The 26,055-nt window shown below is 40.7% G+C and overlaps 1 protein-coding gene across 5 annotated transcripts in view; it reads right to left on the bottom strand.

The window, feature by feature from the left end:
- Positions 1–14,623: 14,623 nt before the first annotated feature.
- The window catches only part of PALLD (palladin, cytoskeletal associated protein), a 343,963-nt gene continuing 332,531 nt past the window's right edge, over positions 14,624–26,055 (bottom strand). For 4 of the 5 annotated variants that reach the window (XM_048847662.2, XM_075127792.1, XM_075127794.1 and 1 more), the window contains 5 exons: positions 24,545–24,677; positions 21,920–22,127; positions 20,208–20,373; positions 17,940–18,073; positions 14,624–16,779 (listed from right to left, as the gene is read on the bottom strand). In XM_048847662.2, coding sequence (XP_048703619.1) covers positions 16,607–16,779; positions 17,940–18,073; positions 20,208–20,373; positions 21,920–22,127; positions 24,545–24,677 — 814 coding nt within the window. In that variant the 3' untranslated portion in view covers positions 14,624–16,606. Of the gene's footprint in view, positions 16,780–17,765; positions 17,817–17,939; positions 18,074–20,207; positions 20,374–21,919; positions 22,128–24,544; positions 24,678–26,055 lie in introns of all 5 variants that reach the window. The other variant, XM_075127793.1, reaches the window with a different exon arrangement.

Raw genomic sequence — 26,055 nt, 5'->3', positions numbered from 1 at the left:
ATATACCGCTTTAGATTGCCAGTGGAGGGTATGATGGCACCACCATGTGTGCTTGAACATGCCAAATGAGAGCCAGTGTTTTATTGGTATCAAATAGATGTGGCATTTATACTCACTTTGGGACTGAGTGGTGCTGAGCACATGTGACTCCCAATGTGGATGGTCAGCTGATGATCAGACCCATAGGAAGCAACTGGAGTTATTTGTGACTCGGTATCTATATTTATTAGGGCTGTCAATTAATGACAGTTAACTCACTTGATTAACTCAAAAAATTTAATCACAGTTTTAATTGCACTGTTAAATAATAAAGCAGACTTTGACGTCCTCAGGGAACTGATGGGCAGGATCCCCTCAGAGAATAACATGAGGGGGAAAGGAGTTCAGGAGAGCTGGCTGTGTATTAAAGAATCCTTATTGATGGCGCAGGAAAAAACCATCCCGATGTGTAGAAAGAATAGTAAATATGGCAGGTGACCAGCTTGGCTTTATAGTGAAATCCTTGCTCATCTTAAACACAAAAAAGAAGCTTACAAGAAGTGGAAGCTTGGACAAATGACGAGGGAGGAGTATAAAAATATTGCTCAGGCATGAGGAGTGAAATCAGGAAGGCCAAATCACACTTAGAGTTGCAGCGAGCAAGAGATGTTAAGAGTAACAAGAAGGGTTTCTTCAGGTACTTTAGCAACGAGAAGGTGGTCATGGAAAGTGTGAGCCCCTTGCTGAATGGGGGAGGCAATCTAGTGACAGAGGATGTAGAAAAAGCTAATGTACTCAATGCTTTTTTTGCCTCTGTCTTCACGAACAAGGTCAGCTTCCAGACTACTGCACTTGGCAGCACAGTATGGGGAGGAGGTGACCAGCCCTCTGTGGAGAAAGAAGTGGTTCAGGACTATTTAGAAAAGCTGGACGAGCACAAGTCCATGGGGCTGGATGCGCTGCAGCCGAGGGTGCTAAATGAGTTGGCGGATGTGTTTGCAGAACCATTGGCCATTACCTTTGAAAACTCATGGCTATCGCCGGAGGTCCCGGATGACTGGAAAAAGGCTAATGTAGTGCTCATCTTTAAAAAAGGGAAGGGGGAGGATCTGGGGAACTACAGGCCCGTCAGCCTCACCTCAGTCCATGGAAAAATCATGGAGCAAGTCCTCAAGGAATCAATTTTGAAGCACTTAGAGGAGAGGAAAGTGATCAGGAACAGTCAGCATGGATTCACCTAGAGCAAGTTATGCCTGACTAACTTAATTGTCTTCTATGACGAGATGACTGGCTCTCTGGATGAGGGGAAAGCGGTGGACTTGTTATTCCTTGACTTTAGCAAAGCTTTTGATACGGTCTCCGACAGTATTCTTGACAGCAAGTTAAAGAAGTATGGGCTGGATGAATGGACTATAAGGTGGATAGAAAGCTGGCTAGATCATCGGGCTCAACGGGTAGTGATCAATGGCTCCATGTCTAGTTGGCAGCCAGTATGAAGCGGAATGCCCCAAGGGTCGGTCCCGGGGCCGGTTTTGTTCAATATCTTCATTAATGATCTGCAGGATGGTGTGGATTGCACCCGCAGCAAGTTTGCAGATGACACTAAACTGGGAGGAGCGGTAGATACGCTGGAGGGTAGGGATAGGATACAGAGGGCCCTAGACAAATTAGAGGATTGGGCCAAAAGAAATCTGATGAGGTTCAACAAGGAGAAGAGCAGAGTCCTGCACTTAGGATGGAAGAATCCTGCTACAGACTAGGGACCGAGTGGCAAGAGAGCAGTTCCGCAGATATGAGTCAACAGTGTGCCCTTGTTGCCAAGAAGGCTAACGGCATTTTGGGTTGTATAAGTAGGAGCATTGCCAGCAGATCGAGGGATGTGATCATTCCCCTCTATTCGGCATTGGTGAGGCCTCATCTGGAGTACTGTGTCCAGTTTTGGGCCCCACGCTACAAGAAGGATGTGGAAAAATTGGGAAGAGTCCAGCGGAGGGCAACAAAAATGATAAGGAAGCTGGGGCACATGACTTACGAGGAGAGGCTGAGGGAACTGGGGTTATTTAGTCTGCAGAAGGGAAGAATGGGTGGGGGAGGGAGATTTGATAGCTGTTTTCAATTACCTGAAAGGGGGTTCCAAAGAGGATGGATCTAGACTGTTCTCAGTGGTATCAGATGACAGAACAAGGAGTAATGGTCTCAAGTTGCAGTGGGGGAGGTTTAGGTTGGATATTGGGGGGGAAAAAAAATTCACTAGGAGGGTGGTAAAGCACTGGAAAGTGTTACCTAGGGAGGTGGTGGAATCTCCTTCCTTAGAGGTTTTTAAGGTCAGGCTTGACAAAGCCCTGGCTGGGATCATTTAGTTGGGGATTTGTCCTGCTTTGAGCACGGGGTTGGACTAGATGACCTCCTGAGGTCCCTTCCAACCCTGATATCCTATGATTCTATAATAGAATACGAGTTGAAATTTATTAAATATTTTGGATGTTTTCCACATTTTCATATATATTCTGTGTTGTAATTGAAATGAAAGTGTATATTTTTGTTTGCAAGTATTTGCACTGTAAAAATGATAAAAGAAATAGTATTTTTCAGTTCACCTCATACCAGCACTGTAGTGCAATCTCTTTATCATGAAAATGCAACTTACAAATGTAGATTTTTTTTTTGTTACATGACTGCACTCAAAAACAAAACAATGTAAAACTTCAGAGCCTACAAGTTTACTCAGTCCTATTCTTGTTCAGCCAATCACTAGGACAAACAAGTTTGTTTACATTTATAGGAGATAATGCTGCCCTCTTCTTATTTACAGTGTCACCAGAAAGTGAGAACAGGCATATGCATGGCAGTTCTGTAGCCGGCATTGCAAGGTATTTATGTGCCAGATATGCTAAACATTCGTATGCCCCTTCATGCTTCGTCCACCATTCCAGAGGACATGCTTCCATGCTGATGATGCTTGTTAAAAAAAAATAATGCGTTAATTAAATTTCTGACTGAACACCTTGGGGGAGAATTGTATGTCCCCTGCTCTGTTTTACCCATATTCTGCCATATATTTCCTGTTATAGCAGTCTCGGATGATGTCCCAGCACATGCTGTTCATTTTAAGAACACTTTCACTGCAGATTTCATAAAACACAAAGAAGGTACTAATGTGAGATTTCTAAAGATAGCCACAGCACTCAACCCAAGGTTTAAGAATCTGAAGTGCCTTCCAAAATCTGAGAGGAACAACGTGTGGAGCTTGCTTTCAGAAGTCTTAAAAGAGCAACACTCCGATGTGGAAACTACAGAACCCGAACCACCACAAAAGAAAATCAGCCTTCTGCTGGTGGCATCTGACTCAGATAATGAAGATGAGTATGTGTCGGTCTGTGCTGCTGTGGACTGTTATTGAGCAGAACCTGTCATCAGCATGGATGCATGTCTTCTGGAATGGTGGTTGAAGCATGAAGGGACATGTGACTCTTTAGCACATCTGGCATGTGAATATCGTGTGACACCAGCTACAACAGTGCCATGAGGATGCCCGTTCTCACTTTCAGGTGACATTGTAAACAAGAAGTGGGCAGCATTATCTCCTGAAAATGCAAACAAACTTGTTTGCCTGAGCAATTGGCTGAACAAGAAGTAGGACTGAGTGGATTTGCAGGATCTAAAATTTTACATTTTTATTTTTGAATGCCAGTTTTTTTGTACACAGTTCTACATTTGTAAGTTGCATTGTCATGATAAAGCGATTGCACTACAGTACTTGTATTAGGTGAATTGAAAAATTGTATTTCTTTTGTGTTTTTACAGTGCAAATACTTGTAATCAAAAATAAATATTAACTGAGCACTGTGCATTTTGTATTCTGTGTTGTAATTGAAATCAGTATATTTGAAAATGTAGAAAACATCCAAAAATATTTAAATAAATGATATTATATTGTTTAACAGTACAATTAATTTTTTAATTGCTTAACAGCCCTAATATTTATATTAGTATTCATTGCATTTTTGTAGTCACTTGTTCTTATTTGAACTCATGATGGTTTCCTTATATCTCTTGATTTTAAAGAAATCACCTCTAACTAGTGTACAGTGATAGTTAGCAGGGAACAAAACCATACTGATTTTAGCATACACTAAATAGAATGATACTGCAGTGTTATGAGGAGCAAAATTACATAGAGAGATCGTCAGAGTAAATCTCTCCAGGGCAGTAGTGAAAAGCCTTTTGGGGTGTGTGTGTGTGTGCCATGACTTGGTTGTTGCTTTCCACTTCCTGTGGATTGGTGTCCGTATTGTAAAAATCTGAATCACAGCTGCCATGGAGACCAGGTCACAGCAGAAAAGCCACTTCATTGCTTTCACCACTCTATGGTATCTCTAAAGCACAATTGCAGCACATTGGTGGGTTAGCAGAGACTTCTACTTGCAATGCAACACTGGTTCTGTGGACTTTGGTGCCCAAGCCTTTGAATGTGCTATCTGTGTGCCAAATTCACTAAAAATCTATATGTTCAATCTGGATGATGATGATGATGGTGAGGCCTGCCAACAACCTCAAGTTACAGTTCCTTTCCACTTCATATTACTGGCAGTCTGCTTTTCCTTGTCATACGCTTTGGGTGTGGGCATTTCCACTGAACATAATTTCCTATAAGCCTGGGGAAAAGAAAGTTAGTTACATTTTCTTGGAATCTTTCTCTCTGTGGATCCCACTTGTAGTGTGCATATGTCCCATGCAGTTGAGTTGGAAATGTCCATTAGGGCCATGTCTGCACCTTGCTAGTCTTCACCAACCACAGGCCTAGATGGCAGAGCAGCCCTGACTGCTTCTCTGTTTCCTATTACCACCTGTGGCAGCAAGACAGAACTCTGCAATGTCTGTCTGCTACCATGCAGCATCCTTTCAATATGTAAATATTAGATTAGCGAGTTTAGTTTAATGACAAAATTCTAGCTTATTAGCAGCCTGTTGTGTGTTTCTTTTCTTTAAAATCTCTTTTCTTCTGCTTGGCATCAAAACGCCTTCCTGTGTAATGGCTGAGACCAAATCATTCAGTTTCAAGCTATGCCCCTCATATGATGGATTTATTCTTTTACCTGAGGATGCTGTTGGTGTGTCCTCTCTTTGGGTGATAGCCATGTTCTGGACCATTGACCTATGTGCTGGTCTTTCTCCGGCAGAACTCATTGCTCCAGTAATATCAAGCTAAAGCTCTGCCTTGTGGAGTGGTCCATGAAGGTATCAGCTGAGTTGGAAAGATAATCTGACTCCAAAAAGGAGGACACTTCCCAGAGATCCCATTCCTTCAGCATCCCTTTAAGAAGGGACTCTACCTTAAAGGCTCTCACTACCAGTATTGAGAGAGGGTCTGCTACCCCTTCGGTCCTCTGTCTTCCAAAGTGAGCTCAGCGTTGGTTGGGAGTCCATCACTAAAGCCTGATATTGCTTCCACCATGTTGATGCAGGGCAGATCTGAGATCTTCTTTAAGGATGATTCCCAGTGCTGATCTTCTTACCCAGAACGATAAAGAGCAAAGAAGTTAAGAGTCATGGGCTTTCTGCCTTTTTTAAACCATGAGTTTAGAGGCCTGACCACCTTGTGCAGCCTAGCAGTGTTGATTATTTGTCTTACCTGACTTTGAAGTCTATTCTGATTCTGAAGCCTAGCACTAGCAAAGATGCCTCATCAAAACCAAGACCCGTCTGTACTGGTACTCTGGTGGAGTATCACCGTTAATTGACAGACTCCCACAGGAAGTGAGGGCTGACCGGAGATCCATTATTTTGGAGGGAGAAATAATAACTAGTACTTCATTCCAGGCAGCCCTGGACACCTCTGATACAGCCTATTTCATGGCTAAAGCCATCACCAGGAAAAAGACAGCCTGGCTGCAATCCTCAGATTCCCAGAGAAATGCAAACCACTGTAAAAGTTCTCCTCTTTTTGAAGGACCAGATCTGTTTTAGCTTCTGCACAGATGAATTGTTGTGTACTCTGAAGGACTCTAGATCTACACTGAGATCCCTGGATATTTACATACTATCAGGAGAAAAACTTTTACATACCAAGGTCAGTTTAGCTAGAGATCTTTCTGCCCCCCTCTTCCCCACCCCGCCCATCAGCAATAGAGACCTGCTGACTACATTTGTGAAAGTAAGTCTTGATTCACCCACTCGAGAGCTCCCTCCTTTTCTTCTACCACCCACCCTGCATCATCTTCCATGCAGTAAGTTTGATCAAGTTGAGAGCATTGTACCAATCTACCTGAGTTTCCTTCTCTTCCCCCCTCCCCACTGTTTTTTCTTCCTGCCTTTTACCATTTTTTTTTTTCCAGCATGGGCCAGGATTACTTCCAATCAATGGGTATTGAAGACTATCAAAGAATATTCCTTGCCATTTCAGGCCTTGTCTCCCCCGTCTCTCTTCGGAGACCCATCTCAAGAGGCAACTGAGGGAAGAAGTGGACTAGGTACTTCATCTAGAGCAATAGAAGTACCATATGAGTTCAGAGGGAGGGGTATCCACTCTTTAGACTTTTTTCTCAAAAAGAAAAGAGGAATGTGTCCTGTTTTGGACTTGAGGCAACTAAATGAATTCATAACAGGACACAATTCAGAATGGTGATGCTAACCTCCATTGTCACCTCTCTAGAATGTCAAGATTGGTTTGCAGCTCTTGATCTTAAGGATACTTATTTTCATATAGCAATTCATCCAACCCACAGAAGCTTTCTCTGCTTTACAGTGGGACAATGCAGGGTACCAACTTTGGCTCTGTCTTTATAGCCACAAGAGCATTCACAAAATATCTGGCAGTAGTGGCAGCCCATCTGAAATGGCAAGCACTTGGCTCACTGGCTTTTCAGAGAGAGATCCTCACAGGAATTGTCCAGCGTCCTATTTCGTTTCACTCTTTAGGGCTGAGGGAATTACAAGTCATCCTTCACTGTTTCTCAGTCCATAGACTTTATAGGGACCCTTCTAGATTCCAAATCAGCAAAGGTATACCTGCTGGTAGACTGACTTCAGACCATCTCATTCCCTGATCTGTCTCCGGGAGACTGCTGCAAAAAAGCAAGAATCTATCTCAGACTGTTGGGTCATATGGTGTCAGTACTTACTTGGTGCTTCTTGCCAGAATCGACTTCAGCCAGCCTTGGACAGGGCAGAAGTCTGTTTACTGACCTACGAGATACCATATAGACTCTCATCTCATGGTCCTGATTCCTATACTGTTTCTTTGAACTGGTGCCTAAGTTCCCAAATAGCCTACAAAGAAGGGGTACCTTTCTGTATCCCTCTTCCCATGGTGATGCTGATTATAGATGCTTCCACTGAGTGGCCCACCAGAACCACCTACAGATCCAAGGCTCGTGGTCACAAGGAACATGACAGACAAGGAAGGGAGGGAGGTCAAGGGTTAAAAAACTAAGATCACACGATTCTGTAAGTTGCCTGTTGTACATCTGATGGTCACAGAGTCCTTGCTCCATATCAAGGTGCTGTAACTCTGGGTGATCTGAATAGCTTCCAGATCCTTCTTGCTGCTCAAGAGAAGATCTGAACTATGGTCCCTACTATACAACAGCTTTGCAATCAATCAGTAGGCAGGGCGGTGCCTGCAGGAGGCCTTTCTAGTCACCATTACTTCTGGTTTTGAAATTAGATCCTGTATTTATGCAAGAACCACACTGCTGTTTGTGTTGCACACTTGTGAAAGAAAAGGTTATTCTTACAGCTCCAGAAACCTCTCCGTTTAAGGAAAGTTCTTCTTTCCACAGTTCCTGGGAAATAGTTCTCCCATAATTTAGTTTGAACAATTGCAATCCTTTTGGAAGGTTGTGCTATAAATGGGCATTTCTAGTGATCTGAAGAAGTTTTTCAAGCATATGGAGTACTATGCCAGTTGTATCCCATTCATTTCATACTCTCTCAATGCCAAAGCTTTGGGGCCTCAATGTAGCTGTAGGCAAGACATTAAAATCTTGTACTGGTTGGCATGCTGAGCATCTGGGAAAACATTCACAGAAGTTCCTAGGTGCATAGGCGGAAAAGCTTATGCGTATCATCTGTGGAAGATTTGCAAAGTAGGCTTCCTCTCCTTTGCAGAAGCATCTATTGGTAGGAGGGAGCTGCTGGATTGCTTCCCATATAATTCCTTAATTTGCTAAAATCATGCTTTTTATGAGGGGAACTTCCTTTCCTTTTCGTTGTTCTACTGTAATTATTTAGAAGTCTGCTTATCCTTTCCCTCCCTCCTTTTCTTTCTTCTGTGATTCACTGTTTGCTACTTCCCATTGGTGGTGATGAATGAGAAAAGCAGTGCAACAGAATGAGAAATTTCTTACCTGGTTTTTCTTTGTTAGCATCTGTCTCTTCTCATCCTGGTCGTTTGGTAAATGACCAGAATATAAATTGAAATTTTTCTCTAAAGGGACATGTAGACATAATTGTGTTAAGGTTTTTAATGCATTTAGATCGAGTTGCCTTAAGGCTAATAATTGGTTGCTAGAGCATTTCTTCTGGTAGCCTGAGCTGAAGGGCGGGGGTTAAATCTGGAGCTTCTAGCAACATTGGATTGCCTCTGCATTCCATAGGAGGGAGGAATTGGTGTTTAACCATTAGTCATGAATGAGGAGAGAAGACGCTAACAGGAAGAAAATTAAGAAAAAAAAATCTCATTACGGTAACTATATGATTCTTGGAGAGATCCTGTCTGTGTAGATCCCTTAACCCACCTCCCATTCTTACTGGGACTATGAATTAACCATCTCTCAACTCCCTTGCTGGGGCCTCTGTCCTATATGCCCTTGGGAGTGAAGGGGACATGTGATGTGTAAAGATGATTGAAACAGATGCTGCTAGTGAAAAGATTCTGATGTTGGGTGCATGTGTACCATAAGTGAGATCCACATAGACAAAACATCTTAAAGAATCACAGTTACAGTAAGTATCAGAGGGGTAGCCGTGTTGGTCTGGATCTGTAAAAGTGGCAAAGAGTCCTGTGGCCCCTTATAGACTTAACAGACGTATTGGAGCATAAGCTTTCGTGGGTGAATATCCACTTTGTTTGATGCATGTAGTGAAAATTTCCAGAGACAGGTATAAATATGCAAGCAAGAATCAGACTAGGGATAACGAAGTTAGTTCAATCAGGGAGGATGAGGCCCTCTTCTAGCAGTTGAGGTGTGAACACCAAGGGAGGAGAAACTGCTTTTGTAGTTGGCTAGCCATTCACAGTCTCTGTTTTATCCTGAGCTGATGGTGTCAAATTTGCAAATGAACTGAAGCTCAGCAGTTTCTCTTTGAAGTCTGGACCTGAAGTTTTTTTGCTGCAGGATGACTACCTTTAAGCCCTGCTATTGTGTGTCCAGGGAGGTTGAAGTGTTCTGCAGGTTTTTGTATATTGCCATTTCTAATATCTGATTTGTTTCCATTTATCCTTTTACATAGGGACTGTCCAGTTTGGCCGATGTACATAGCAGAGGGGCATTGCTGGCACGTGATGGCGTAGATTACATTGGTGGATGTGCAGGTGAATGAACCGGTGATGGTGTGGCTGATCTGGTTAGGTCCTGTGAGGGTGTCGCTGGTGTAGATATGTGGTCAGAGTTGGCATCGAGGTTTGTTGCATAGATTGGTTCCTGAGTTAGAGTTACTATGGTGCGGTGTGTAGTTGCTGGTGAGAATATGCTTCGGCTTGGTGGGTTGTCTGTGGGCGAGGACTGGCCTGCCTCCCAAGGCCTATGAAAGTGAAGGAATGTTGTCCAGGACGGGTTGTAGATCACTGATGATGCGTTGGAGAGGTTTTAGCTGAGGACTGTATGTGATGGCCAGTGGAGTTCTGTTGGTTTCTTTCTTGGGCTTGTCCTGCAGCAGGAGGCTTCTGGGTACATATCTGGCTCTGTTGATGTTTCCTTATTTCCTCGTGTGGGTATCGTAGTTTTGAGAATGCTTGGTGAAGATCTTGTTGGTGTTGGTCTCTGTCTGAGGGGTTGGAGCATATGCAGTTGTACCTCAGCGCTTGGCTGTAGACAGTGGATCGTGTAGTGCATCCAGGATGGAAGCTGGAGGCATGAAGGTAGGCATAGCGGTCGGTGGGTTTTTGGTATAGGGTGGTGTTAACGTGACAGTCATTTTTTTTGCACTGTGGTGTCTAGGAAGTGGACCTAGATTGGTCCAGGCTGAGGTTGATGGTGTGGTGGAAGCTATTGAAATCGTGGTGGAATTATTTCAGGGTTTCCTTCTCATGGGTCCAGATGATGAAGATGTCATCAATGTAGCTTAGGTAGAGAAGGGGTGTGAGTGGTCGAGAGCTGAGGAAGCGTTGTTCCAGGTCAGCCGTAAAAATGTTGGCATATTGTGGGGCCATGTGGTATATATTGTCACCAAATTTGAAATAATTGTGCTTGAGGATAAAGTTACAGAGGTCAGCAACCAGTTGTGCTGTGGCATCATCAGGGATACTGTTCCTGACAGCTTGTATTCCATCTGTGTGTGGGATGTTTGTGTAGAGAGCCTCTACATCCATGGTGGCCAGGATGGTGTGTTCTGGAAGATCACCAATGCATTGTAGTTTTCTCAGGAAATCAGTGGTGTCATGGAGAGAGCTGGGAGTGCTGGTGGTGTAGGGTCTGAGTAGAGACTCCACATATCTGGACTTCAGTGAGAGTGCCAATGCCCGAGATGGTGGGGCATCCAGGATTTCCAGGTGTGAGGATCTTGGGTAGTAGATAGAATAATCCTGGTCGGGGCTCTAAGGGTGTGTTGATTTGTTCCTGTGTTAGTGTAGGGAGTGTCCTGAGTAGATGGTGCAGTTTTTTAGTGTATTCCTCAGTGGGATCTGAGGAGAGTGGTCTGTAGAATTTGGTATTGGAGAGTTGTCTGGCAGCCTCCTTTTGGTAGTCAGACCTGTTCATGATGACAACAGCACCTCTTTTATCAGCTTCTTTGATTATAATGTCAGGGTTGTTTCTGAGGCTGTGGGTGGCATTGCGTTCTGCACGACTTAGGTTATGAGGCAAGTGATGTTGTTTTTCCACAATTTCTGCCTGTGCACGTCGGTGGAAGCATCCTATGTATAGGTCCAGACTGTCATTTCGACCCTCAGGAGGAGTCCATGTGGAATTCTTCTTGTGCTGTTTGTGGGTATCTGTGTATCAGTGTGCTGTTCAGTGTTGAAAGTATTGTTTGAGTCAGAGACGGCAAAAGTAGGCTTCCAGATCACCTCAGAACTGTATCATGTATGTGGGGATGGCGGGGCAGAAAGAGAGTCCCCAAGATAGGACAGACTCTTCTGCTGGGCTGAGTGTGTAGCTGGATAGATTGATGTAATACCATTCCCCCTTTTAGCTGTACTTTGAGAGTGTTGTTCTTTGCTAAGTTTAGGTCAAGAGTTGACCCAAACAATTTTAACAGCATATTTAGCTAAATGATTAAAAAATGGAGTCTAGCAAAATCTAGCCCATTCAGTGTGATGAGATTTTGTAGTTTCTGTTGTAAATGATCTAATCAGTCTGAGCAGTGGCCATCTACTATTCTTTTTCCCCATTGCTCTTGCTGTGGAGGTGTTTCTTGGTTGTACTATTACAGAAGTAGAAGGTGAGGTCAGTAGTAGAGTGACCCTTCACTGGTATTTTATATATGGCACTGCAGTCACTTGATTTCCTAGAGTCACTGCAGCCAAGTTAGTCTCACCTCTTTAGGCATTTATGAGGTCATTTCCCTGCAGGTACTGATGCTTCTCAGTCTGATGCTTTCTCCCTAGGAATGTGCTTGAGAGCCTTATTTTAAACCCCCAAATCTTTTAATAGGAACATAGTGCAGCATAGGATTTAATCAGTTTACTTAAAGGTTAGGTGCAAAGACAAAATAATGCTTGCCTTATCCAAATTCCACATTACAGACCCAAAGTAATGGGCATACTGTATGATATAGATTGTGAACTCCTTGAGGCAAGGAGCATATCCTCTTCTTTGTATTGAACCATGACTATGTAAGTCACATGATAAGCAGCAGAAAGGTGCTGAGGGGAAAACGTTTGTTGCCATTTGAGAACTATATTAATACGGGCAAATCCTGCTTATCACAGGTGCAGAATGATCAATAAGCAGTGAGTCTGGGGAGTTGGTGCAGGTGTTCTCAACCACAGCATGCACAACTCCATCTGCACCATAAAGGGTGGGATTGGATCAAGGGGAAAATGCTGGATGAGTAATCTAGTTGGTTTAGATGATTGCCTCGCCTAGGGAGGGGAGGGATACATGTAGAAGCAGCATAGCCTACTATGAGTTGGAGGCTACATTGGTAGCAGTGGAGAAGAGGGGTTGCGAAGTTATTACATGGAGGGTCGCAAGCTGTCAGCCTCCACCCCAAATCCTGCTTTGCCTCCAGCATTTATAATGGTGTTAAACATATTAAAATGTGGTTTTCATTTATAAGGGGGGGGGTCAGACTCAGAGGCTTGCTATGTGAAAGGGGTGACCAGTACAAAAGTTTGAGAATCACTGCTCTATTGAGTCAGGGGAAAGTTTAAGCCCCCATGAAGTACTGGGCACAAAGGCTGTATACCTAGGCTGGAGGCAGAGATAAGATGTGTTTTTGGACAATTGAGGTGTTCATTACCATATGAAGTGCAGAAAAATGTTTAAAAGGTAGTGTATCTGGAAAAGTTAAACTTTTCAGGTGTTTAAACAAACTGTGCAGTGTGGTTCATTTGCCTTTGATCCAAATAGCTGTGAAACATCATGAAGTGCTGGATGTTTGTTTCCAGCTGTTAATCTATATAGGAGTTTTATCTACTTTTATGTAAGCAACAGCTGTAGATGCCACCAAGTTTTTGTAATCGAGAAAGTGAAGGGAGCTGTATTAAGATGTGGTCCATAAGCTAAAAAACCCCCCAAAAAACTGAACACATTCTATGTAAAATGGGTGGATTCAGCCACCTCATTCCTATTGCTATTAATGGGAGGCTTCCTCCTCCCCCAATAGCTCTTTGAAACTTTAGATGCAGCTACCTTATGTAGTAGTCTTGAATTGCTTTGTAAATATGCTTGAATGGAGAGGGTTTCCAACACACTTAAAAATTTAATTGCAGAGGACTTTGAGACAGTGGAGAACTCTTTGGTCTAAAGTAACTAGTTACATTATCAGTTAGTCACATTTGGTAGCCTCAGTTGGGTGTAGTTGGCTTAGAAATTTAAATTTCCCTCTATAAAATGACCTTGATGATTCAGTGAACTTCACATAGGTGTGTAGCTTTTTGGCAAGCACACGTGTCTCTCCGTGCTTATGCTACTCTGATTTATTTTTCTGCATTGGTAAACCTACAACATCCTCAACGTTTACAGCACAGCCAAGTGTTTAATTAAACAGCCTTACTTTTTAGTTAAAGGCCTGATTTTACTATTTGTGCTAGGGATGTAAAAGGTTAACTGATTAACTGGTAAGCATTAAGCTTACCAGATAAACTCCATCTCCCTGGCTGGAGCAGCCCCAGCTGTGCCAGTTGGAGGGGCCCCAGGGCTGCCCTGTGCTGGCCGGCTGGCTGCGCCCCAGCCCTGGCTGCGACCTTGGTTAACCAGTTAAACAATTAAAATTAAAACATTTAACTTTTTAAACAATATTTACATCCCTAATTCGTGCGTGGGTATGTATAAAGAAAGCCAAGGATAGACATTTTGTCTGAGAAGCAAAATGTTTACATAAACTATTTGACGGGAACTACTTTTAACACACCAATAGCAAACTAGAGAGACAAGCTGTTTTATAAAACAAGTATTCTGATTCTCAAAAGCCCTACCAGATTTAATATACTGTGCCAGATACTGATCTAGTGTAAGTAGGGGCAACACCATTGGTATCAATGGCATTACAACCACTTATGTCAGGACTCAGTTTGTTTTGCTGAGTGAGTTGCTGTGGGGTCAACTGTATGGAACTGTTCCTAAATATGTAAATATAAACCAAAACTGAATGCATCCGATGAAGTGAGCTGTAGCTCACGAAAGCTTATGCTCAAATAAATTTGTTAGTCTCTAAGGTGCCACAAGTACTCCTTTTCTTTTTGCGAATACAGACTAACACAGCTGCTACTCTGAAACCTGTCATAAACCAAATAGTAAATTTGAGCTTTACTGAATAACTTGATTCTCTACATGGAGGGCAAAGTATTAACTTACAACATAGAAAGTGTGGCTGTTTACCAAACAATTCTGTGTACCTACTAAATAGTTTTTGTTTGTTTTTTTTAAATAGAAACATAATCAAGAACTCCTCTTAATCACAAGATGGCCTCTGTGACACAATTCCAGTCTCTCTTCAACTGGGTAAGTACCATGGTTTGGGTATTATAGACCGTTCAAAAGCAATGGTGTGCGCAGGATGAATGGAGATACACACTGAACATGAAACATTTTTTAAACTAAACTATTACACAGTACTAAAAGGGTCCTTCCATCCCACCCAGGTTTAAATCAGCAAAGGAGATTCCCTAAACCAACTCTGACCCTTCTTAGAAACTTCAAAGAATCTTTATTTCCAGCTCACAACCCTAATCTTGTCTGTCTTGTGTTAAATTTCCAAATTCTATATTTGGATCCCTTTATAGAAATAGCTATGACTACTTTTGCCCAGAAAATGACAATTTTCTATTTGTGTAATATTTATTGATGCTAAACCCACATTATGTCAGCACAACAATCCAAAGTAATGATAGTACTTTTTTATAAATACAAATAAAAGGTGTCAAAATAATGCTAGTTAAGCTAAACAAACAGTAAATTAGCATGTCACAGTCAAGAAAAACTTGGCAAATAAGACATACTTTTCTCTAAAATATAGGTAGGATATTTCCATATGACAGACTGTATGATATTAATTTAGATAAGCAGTGCCTGTAACTGTGGTCATAACCTGCACCAATCTGCATAGAATAGTACTATCTTCTGTGCTAAAGTTTAGTCACTAAAAAAAACTTTGTATACTTACAAAGAGGTATGAAGCAATATATGTATAGCAATAATGCAAAATATATGGTAGTACACAAACAATAAAACTAATAACTGGACTTGAATAACTGAGCTGAGATAGATTTCAACACTTTATTATAAATAATGAAAGATAACCGTACGTGCTTCATATAAGGAATACAGCATGTTCCTTTTATATCAAAGTACTCTCGTACCATCAGTCCTTATTTTTTTTCCCATTAGGCCCAATTAAAATTGTTCTGCCCCCTCAACTAAATTAATTGGTTCAGAGTCAAAACTGCCTAGTACAATAGACTAGGTAGAGTCCAGTTTGATGTGGAATTGCTTTGCATTCTGAAAGGAGCCTCTATTCTAAAGTCTTCACCTACTGCACGCAGTCCCTAGCCACAGCATGGTTAGTCTGTTGTTGTACACAAGGGAAGAGAACAAATATTTATCATCTACCACCTGCACATGTTGTCTTAAGAAAATAATATAATGGCACATCTGTTTTTCTCCATCTTCATTCTACTAGCCTACCCCCTATGATATGTGCTTATCATTTAAACTCTGGTTGCAGACTCAGTCCATTTTTTTCACTTGCTCTACATTCCTAAAATCCTCATACATATTCACAAGCTCTAAACGATCAAAAATGTTCACTACATAAACTCCATAGCTTTCTGCTGACCTGGGAATTTCAAATGTGTGAATGGCAGGGTTCTGTTAGTTTTCAGGAACTGTTTTTTTGTTTTGTTTTGTTTTAAATACCATAAAAACATCCATAGTTTTCCCCCCTCACCCCTTTTTGCTAACCTTATGTAGTAAAACTATACTACTGGCATTTTTCTCTCCCCCAAAAGTATCCCTTACTTGGGTGCTAGGATTTATAGTCTGTAGTAATATATTATGCCTCAGCTCTCATTATTTTGTCTAGGTTCAATTATTTATGCTTAAATTAGCCTTGCAGTATGTTTGTAAATAAGCCTCCTAGCTGGCAAAAAAAAAATAAAGAAAACATAGAAATTATTTTTAAGAACTAAGGTGTCGGCCTTGCTATATAGTATTGGAAGTTCTAACATTTTAAGGCACATATTTCCTTTCTCATTGTAGAGACAAGGTATTTGCTTCAGTTTTTTCTTCTCGCTTCCTGTTTCATTCTTACAATATTGCACTTGTTGACTGTATCTATCACGCTGCATTGCCATTTTTGAATTGTAAAAAGATAACCATACATGTTAATTTCCTTTATGGTCTAATAGCCTTAAATGAAACTTCTCACACCATTAATACAATGTAGCATCTACATCTTGCTTAGGAAGGCGCTTGGTGATAAATACTGTACTGTTTACTGAAGTGAACCAGATTTTTCAGAAGTATTTTGGCCTTTATGAAAAAGGTTATTTATAAGAGTTCTAGCAAGATAGGCATAAGGAACTAAAGGGTGAATGTGATTTTCTGTGCAATGTGAACATTTCTATTAATCAGCTACCTATCCTAATTTGGTAGGAATAAGAAATATATGGTTAAGGTGGGGATTTTTGTACTTAGAAAGGTGTCTGGCTTTACATAAAGTGACATAAAAGTATCATTGGTCAAGGCAATGGCTTTCAGTGTTTCTGCTCTTGAAAGAAAATGATGGATCTGGCAGTTCAGGTCTACAGGTCATCGCTCTCTACCAAGCCAGACTGCAATGTCAGATGAACTGGGTTTGCTTCAGGCTGGAACGCTGCCTTGATGTCTAGTCCTTGGTCAGAAAGTGCTGCATATCGACTGGCTGAGGGACGCACCTTCTTTGGCTTGGTGGTTTGAGGAGGTTGTTGCCATTGAGCTACAGATTTAAAAAAAAACAAATTAGGTTCACCCTTCTTAACTCAGATAACAGCAGTACTATAAGGCACACTCCTGTACTGTTCAGTTCTTTAAAAACTCCCGATAAATTATTTCACATGAATGGCAGGGAATTAACAATTCTAGATTTTTTACTTTATATACTGATTTACATAACACAGGTTAAGTGGCACTGACAAGGAGAGAGAAGGGTTGGCTGTTATGTAAATTGTGTGCTTCCACTATTTTGCTGTGCTAAGCCTTCTCAACCACCTCCCACCGTTACTCCTGAAAGACGTGCATTGTGACTACATTCCAACTGGCCAAGTACAAAATTTGCCATTGTTGCTCCCAAGATGTCCAGAAAAGTAACTGCAGAACACTGCAAGACATTCCTCCTCCTCTCCTCCCCTCCCCCCCCCCCATGAAAATACCAGGCCAGATTCTAATCTCCCACTAGTGTAATTGATCTTCAATGGAATTACTCCAATGGGTGCCCAGTGGAACAAATCAGATTATCCTTGTCTCCCTCTGCGATGTGATGTGACAAAGCTAGGCCGAGTCCTGTTCGGATCTGCTGATTTGTAACAAGTTACACCATCATCACCCCATTATTGTGTGAAATTAACAAGAACAAACATTTTGCTCAAAGTGATAAACTGGTCAGATTACTGTCCAACATTATCTAATTTTGGTTTAAGATCAGCTCACAACAGAGGAACTGTACTGGTCTAAGTAGTAAACTGCAACAGAATCTGCATTCTTGGGCCATTAGCACCTGTCTCAAGTGTGTTTAGGTAATACTAATAAAGGTTAAAAGCTGATGCTAGTGGAGCATTGTAACAAGGACCAACAGAAAATGTCATGCTGCTCTCTAATGTTACTGATAAGGATGCATGTGTAAATAAGCTAGATGTAGTATTCTAAGCAACTAAAGAAACCACCATGCTTGGTTTGCATAAGTATTTGAAAGGTAGTGAAGTATACTTTGACAGAGTATTTGCTGTCTTGATGAGGATCATTATTATTGTGAAGAAACTATAAACAAAAGAGAAAGAGATCAGTGTAAGCCTTTGTGATATAAACTAAGGTTTTTAGAATGCTGGTTTTTGGGTAGATTGGTTTAATTTAACTGCATATCTGAGAATAGAAGGTACTTACTATAAACATCAAGCCTGGCAGTGCAGGACACAATCCCAGCCTCATTCTTAGCTGACACAGTATACCAACCAGCATCTTCTTTTGTAGCTCCCTGAATAAGCAGGCAAATGTAGCCATGATTATCCTGGTGCATACTAAATAGGGGAGAAGAAAAGAAACTTAAATTACGTAACAGCCAGTGTGGACGTGGTTTATTGTGTTTAAATATATCATTACAAGCACAATTTTAAAGCTGCAAATTTACAGGTAATAGGTTATATTTCCTCTTGATGAACATGCAGCTTCCACTAAAGGAATGAGAGAGAGATGTGTGCACAGAAAGTGAAAAATGAATCTGAGCTTAATTTTTAAGTCTTGCCATTTTTTAAAAATTTGTTTTTATGCTAATTTTTAAAACCAAGCCAAGATGCACAATTAACATCTGGCTAATATCTCAGTAACCAATCTTTTTCTTGTCCACAATTCAAAACACTACTTTAGAGTTCAGGTTTCAATTGCATTTCCAAGTCAAAACTTCAAAAAAGAAACTTTGGGGAAGGATAACAGATTTGACCTTTAAGGAATGAGAGACAGATATTCATAATTTTTGCAAAAGTCATGTGCCTCATATTCCCCTTTTGTAGATGAAGACATTAATGCTTCACAGGCCTCCTGTGAGGACTACTTCACGTTAAGAGCATGTAATAAACACTCAGGGTTAGATTCACAAAGAAACTTAAGCCCCGAAAAAGTCTCTGGGATTCATAAAGCCTGAGTTCAGTGCCTAGGTTTCCTACTCACAGCCTTCTAGAATCCAAGGCCAGAAGGGACCAGTGTGCTCACTTAGTCTGACTTCCTGTATAGCACATAGGCTCTAAGGGTTATTTGGGAAAGATCTGTCTTGCTTTAAAAATAGTCAGGGATGGAGAATTTATCACAACCCTTGGTAAACTGTTCCAATGACACAATGTACATCTTATTTCCAGTCTGAATTTGTCTAGCTTCAACTTCCAGCCATTGGATTGAACATTTTCTTTCTGTTAGATAGATGAGCCACTGTTAAATATTTGTTCCACAGCAGTACTTACAGACTGTATGCAAGTGATCCCTTAGCCTTCCCCTTATTAAGCTAAATAGCTTGAGCTCCTTGAGTCTGTCACTATAAGGCATGTTTTCTAATCCTTGTAGCTTGTCTCCAAAACCTGCTCCGATTTATCAGTAGCCTTTGTGAAACATGGACAGCAGAACTGGGTAATCCAGCAGTAGACACACCAGTGTGAACTACAGAAGTAAAATAACATCTCTACTCTTATGTGAGATTCCCATTTATGCAGCCTAGGATCGTCTTTAGTTCTGTTGGCCACAGCATCATATGGGGAGCTCATGTTCAGCTGATTACCTACCACAGTTCCCAAATCTTTTTCAGAAGCACTGCTTCCTAAGATACTTACAGAATGGGGGACTGTGCTCTATATTCTTTGTTTCCAGATGTATATGTTTGCATTTACACAATGAATGTGGGAGATAGTCACCTTGGAATGGGATTCACAGAAGCCACTGACATAGGCACCTCCTGCTGCTTGAATCCTCAACTGCAAACCCTCTCTTAGCATTAGACACCCATGCTCGGTTTGAGGGAGGGAGGAGGAGCAACCTCAATCTCTAGCACAGCAGTTAGGACACTTGCCTGAAGGAGACCTCTGGTTCAAGTCCCCGCCCTACTTGAAGGGGAGAAGGGATTTGAACTGGGATCTGCTGCCTCCTTGGAGAGTGCTCTAACCATTGGGATATTCTGACATGGGGCTCCTTCAGCCTTTGCTGTTGAATCCTTTGCACTGTGAATAAATAATTAAATTCATTGGAGCAGGCACACTGGATACTGGCTCTCCTACCTCCCAGTTGAGAACCCTCACCCCTAAGTTACAAGGGAGGTAATCCTCCTCCTACCCCCACTGAATTTGAGTAAGTCCCCCCTACAGATAGCTCATCTGCTAAGTGGGCTCAGAGCTTACCTACAGGCTTGTGAATCTTCCCCTCATGTGTGTGAACCACTGGGACTTACGCGTTTGTATGTGTGCCACGGGGCAGCAGTGCTCATGCTCAGAGGCAGAAACATAGGGAACTTTCACTGCAAAAATTTAAGCACAGAGTGAGTTTATGTGCCTACAGGGTTTGGGGACAGCTGAGTGGGGATTTTGTGAATCCCACTAGGGTCTGATTCTGGAATTTAGGTAGCTAAAGTGGCCGTTAGTCAGTGAGATAAATTATATAATACTAAACTGCTCTAACCTCACTCTTTCAGTGTTGTAAGTAAGCGACTCATTCTCTTTCTTCCAAAATATCTGAGGATACGGCACCCCAGAGACTCGACACTCCAGTCGCACAGGATATCCATCAGCCACTCCTGTGTTCTGTAGCTTCTCTATAAACACAGGTGGCTTGTGTTCTTCCTTAGCTGTGAAAACACCAGTTAAACATTCAGTTAAATGGTAGAAGATTTTAAACCACTACTTAGTGGCAAGAAAAGTTAAAAGTAATTTAAAGATAATATAAAAATCATTGCATTTAATTAAAATATTTTTTTAAAATTAAAATTATTAAAATAATTTTAAAATGATTGTATTCGGCCCGCAACTGTTTCAGGGAAGTAAAACTTGTCCTGTCTATGACTTTAATAGGAGAAATATGGGTTCTAATAGAGCAGGGTCAAATGCTTACATTTTCAGTTCAGCTGATCAAGATTGTCAAATGGAAGTGGCTTCATTTTTGGGATCCTGTGAGGTGTTCCCATTACCTGACAAAACTGGTCCCATACAGATATTATTTGATCTCTCTCTTAGTTTGGCAAACTAGTCTGATATGTGGTCTCCATTATTGCCTCAAGTGTACTTCAGACAAATGTAGTAGCCTATCTTTTGGCTGATTGTGTGCATACACAAAAGAAATTTGGGATAAAAGTTATTCTTTGCCCAGCTGACCATCAGCATATACTCTGCACCGTGGCAATTGTTCACCATTAAAATCTTGTAACATAAATTGTGTCATTTCAACTGTTGTTCCTATTCCATATAATCCTTTGAATGTCTTATGCCCATGAGCTCCAAGAGCTGATATGACCAGCACCCCCCCCAAAATGCAAAACAAAAACACCCCACTAAAATAAGACAGTCCACTGCACCTCCCCCCCCCCTTCTATTCTGTATAGATGCTTTGGCTGTGCTCATCACCATCGTATCTGAATGCTTTCCATTAGTGCATTAACATCTGTCACATGATTTGTTTTCTCATATCCTCTCTGGAGGAAGAAGGACTTCATTTTATCCTTTTTAAATGTTACCTTTTAGTTTCCTTGCTGTCCTATTGAGTTTCAAGCTTTCCTTCTCTCAATCAGCCTGATAGGCTGCTACATACCTATTAGATCCCCAAGCACTTGCTGTATCCCTGCAAAATACAGTTAATACTGGAGCAAGGGGCTGGCTGAGTTGTGTTTAGCACAGAACTCAAGAGAAGGGGGCAAACTTGGCTAAATGCTTTGGGCTCCATTGCTTTCCCAACGTCAACTGGTAATGACTATTCTGCTGGCTGCAGTGCATTCTGGCCCTCTCTCTCTCTCTTCCCAGCATGCCTCCTATTCTTGAGTGGCAAGTGGAACAGAGCCACAGTTTTCTTCCCACCAGGAGTATTTCATCTGTCAGTTTAAGGGCAGGCTTATAGCCCCTCTGTGTTTCTGGAGAAGCACAAAGGGGTCAGAGCATTGGCAAGGATCTGGTTCAAAGTAACAAATGCAGTTACACATTTCTTTGCATATTTGTAACCATGCACTATATGCATTTATTTGAAAATATCATAGTTCAAACACACACCTCCTGGAATTAATGAGATACTAATTTTAGTGGGTAATAATTCCATAGTCTTTCCTAGAGAACTTTAAATTACATTTTCAATATTTCATGTAGGCCTCGAACTGTTTTCAATGTGTAGTCTTAGAATGAAGAGGTTACCTGCAACAATGAGCTCCAGGCTGAATGTGTTTTGACCAGCTCGATTGGTGGCAATGCACGTGTAGATTCCAGAATCTCTAGCTGTGACTGGCTCTATGATCAGAGAGTGTACACCATTCTCACGCACCAACATTTTGTGAGAACTATCAGGACGAATTGGTCTTCCATTGAGTTGCCAGCTTAGATCTGGAGTTGGTAATCCACTGACCTTAAAAATAAACAGAATGGGACAGAATCTTAGCAATACAGAACAGTAGGGAACTTCATACTGCAGAGAAAAAAGAGGAATGTTTATTTATGTGTATGACAAAATACAATGGACCAAACGTTGCCCTCAGTTACGCACAGGAGCACAACTGGGCTAAATGACACCCTGTACAATGCCATAGGTTTCCATGGGTTCCAGGTATGACTGACTAGATATAAGCATTAAAATATATCTTGAATCTAAATAACAAAGTAATAGATTACAGAACAAAAGGTTGGATGTCGCCTGTCATCTTTTTGGAATGTTGCCCTTGATTCTGAATGAGAAAAGAAACTTTCAGAATTCTTTTCTTGTGGGAAATTTACAGACAAAGGACGACAACTGGTTTGTGACGCAATTCTTCCTTCAAAAAACAAACCCATTGGTAATCTGTTATTGAACTCCAAATTCCATTCCAGTTATGTATTGCTCATTATAGACAATGCCATCTACAGAACGTTGTATACAGATGGTTTGAACCAATGACAAACTGTTGAAAGATGTTTCTTCAACAATACATGCTACTTAGGAAAATAAAAGTAACATATTGTATTATGAGAACTAATTATGTTTAAAAGTAAACAGCTGAAGTATGAATTTTAATTAATTCTCTTACACAAAGTCACAAATCTCTCTACTAAGCTAAGTTTCGGTCCTACCTTTGTAAGATTTCAAACAGGCCAAAATGGGCTAAAAGGATTGGTGACTAACAGGCATTGTGTGTGTGTTAGATTCACATCTCTGTTCACATGGAAGTGCATGTTCAATTTACACAACTGAGTTGTAGAAGTCCTTCTCTCTGAGCTAAGAGACCGGCCCAAAGTGCTTCTTTCCACTCAGTGTTTAGGCCCTCATTCAATCTCTTCTAGAGAGTCCATTTTCCTTTTACTAGCAGAATCACTTCACATGAGTACAACAGGGAACTGATCCTTAAGCTGTATGCTGGAAAGGTCATTTGGTCTTTGTTTTTATCATAACAGGATGTATGGGGATAATATTATCCCCAAACACATGAAAAGGGGTTAGGAGAGTAACACAGTGGTACTGCTGTTATTTGAGGGAAAAGGTTATCTCCTTTCATGCTTAGAACCAAATCAAGGTGAACTGGTTCACTGAAATGTGTGAAACTGGACAAGAAACTTTCTTAAAAAGGAAAAAATGATTGAAACAATCTGTAATTTACAAAGGAATACTTCACAATGACACTAATTTATGTAAGTTTTTAAACCTCTGGGACCTTCAGGATGAAAGCCACTACACAAGGGATGAATCAGAACAGGATAGATGCTATGTAGCAGCAGTTCTCTCCACTAGCCATTCTGTTCATTCATGTTTATTTTTCTTAACAGGGCAGGTGACCTGTGTAGGAAATGTCTCTCTTTTTCTATATACATAGGCACATACACATGCAGAGTAGTAGGTTGAAATTAAGTGTAATAAAGGGAAGATGTTGAAGGCTTTAATCCTTGCTTGAAAAAAGAGCAAAAAACTTCAAATTACCTTGTGTACTTAAAGCAAATTATATCACTGAAACCTGCTGTCTCACTCAGTTAAAAAGGGCCACTGAAGTTGGTTAGGGTAATATTTGTTGTATAAAATGTACTATGTGGTGAAGAATGTCCCTTGGAGCAGTGTGTTGTTTCTAGTTTGTTAATCTGTCAAATTCATTCAAAGTCACAGTCATTGCTTATGTAAGATCTACAACTTTTGAGTTTTAGTTACTGCAGAGGGAGCACACACTGATAGATAAATTATTTTCAGAGCTGTGCTTACTGACTTCTTGTGTAAAACTAAGGCGGAAAAAAAGATTATTCCTACAAGTGAACTGCCCCTCCCTGTCACCACAGGGCTCAATGGCTGCTCATCATAGGAGTGGTTTTTGTTGCAGGAAAGAGCTTGTGCCATGAGTACAGCAAGGTGGCATTACCCTGTAGTCACTAACTGACTTGCATTCCTTCCAATAAATCGAGGTACGTTTAGTCATGGTTTTCATGGACCTCAAAGGCCAGCTATGGGGCTGTAGGAAATGCTGTGATTCACCTTCACCTTTTGGATAAATCAATAATACAAACTCACACGTTTGAAATTTTGTTAAGATATCACTTAAAAACTTTCAAGCTGGCTTTATTCTAAGAAAAGAAATACAGAGATTCTTCTTTACCTCTTAGCTCCCTCCTCCCCCATCACAAGGGTGGGCCCCAATTGGAGACTTTGCTAAAGGCCAAGTCTGCATCCTGGGTTTAATTCTGACTCCTTTGTGTACCTAGATTTCCCACTGAAATCTGAGGTGCATGAGTATTACAGGATACAGCTGAATTTGAACAGAGTTCCCTCTCTAGTTCAACACAAACACTAATTAAAACAAATTTAATACTCGCCTTGCAGTCCATTCTGCAGAGTTTTCCTTCTTGAACAATCAGGTCTCCAGGAGCCTGCAGGAAATGAGGTCGGAAGAATCGTTCCTGAATTGGTTCATTTTCATCGGCACTGTCCCTTGATCGAGATCGAGGTCTTAAAATAATATATGAAATAAATTTGTTTATTAGGCATTTCCCTATGTTTTTTGATGAAGCTGAAGAGCCAAATGCAGATGTCAGACTGGTATAAATCTAGATTAATTCCACTGGATCCCATTGTAATAATTCCATATTTACACCAGCATAACAGAGCAGAATTTGTCTCAGAAATCAACTAAATATGACTCTCTCTCTGTTTATTAATTTGATTCAGTCTACATTTTGTAGCAAAGACATGAAGTAGAAAATTATTTCATTCACAATGAATGACTTACCTAACATGGTAGTTTGTTTATATACATAGTAATATTTTTTAGTTTTCATTTATTCTGTAGTTTAAATCAGTGAAAGAAAATGTACAAGAATTTTGGCAATACTTTATATCTACAGCCACAACTCTGCTTTAGTCTTTCGTACATCTGAAGCCCACTCTATTACAGATTAAGACAGAAAATTCCTACTGTCAATAATTACATTTACCTTAAGAAAATAGTAGAAGCTAAAGACTATCACAATTCACAAATACATTAGGTTCCTCATTAGATTTTCCATTATTATCTTCTCTTATTTGTTACTAGGTAAAGACATTTACATTAATGTGACTTAAATGTGACTGCTCTGGAGGATTATTCTTCACTAAACAGTTATCTGTTTCTGATAGTTATACTCATTTCCAAAGCAACTCAGTTATGGTGTCAGAAGAATGAGAATTTAGCTCATAAGCAACACATACTAAAGAACAAAAGATCTTGTGACATTAAACTGTTCTTAGTAAAAATAAAAGAACATGGAAAGAAAAATGCAGAAAATATGACCAATCAGCAGATTTCCTCCACCCGAAATACAGTTTTCTGTCATTTCTGTGATGAGCAGTTCTTGCCAATTAATTTATTGTACCCTTGTCTGTGGCTAACCAGTTCCTTTTCAATTGAAAGTAACAATATTTCCATTATATAAGTAACTTATTTAGCAAAATGTTATTTCTGCAATCTCTGTAAAGTCCTATTTTACTTAAAATATTACATTAACTATGTAATTAAAATGAGATTTATGGCCAATTTCTGTCCTCTGCTAAAGTCATGCAGCTCCAATGAATTCATTTCTTCTATGGCCAAACTCTGCTTACAGTGACACCCTAGTGCAACAAACTGGGACTGCTTACTGTAACTGAAGATTCATTTGGCCAATAATATTTGCATGGCTCTAAAAGTGAAATTCTGACTTCAATTAGCATGTACTAGAAGTTTATTTTGCATATCAACCTTCATATCTGTGTCCATTTCTTTTTGTCTTGGAGAAATACAAATATTTTTGGACAGGCTCAAAAACCAAAGAGCTCTTTTAAAGAACATAGCCAGACTGATCTCTGTTGC

Source organism: Caretta caretta, chromosome 4 (assembly GCF_965140235.1).
Source record: "Caretta caretta isolate rCarCar2 chromosome 4, rCarCar1.hap1, whole genome shotgun sequence".
Taxonomy (NCBI): domain Eukaryota; kingdom Metazoa; phylum Chordata; order Testudines; family Cheloniidae; genus Caretta; species Caretta caretta.
Note: the sequence above shows the minus strand (reverse complement) of the source record. Positions and strands in the feature narration are given on the sequence as shown.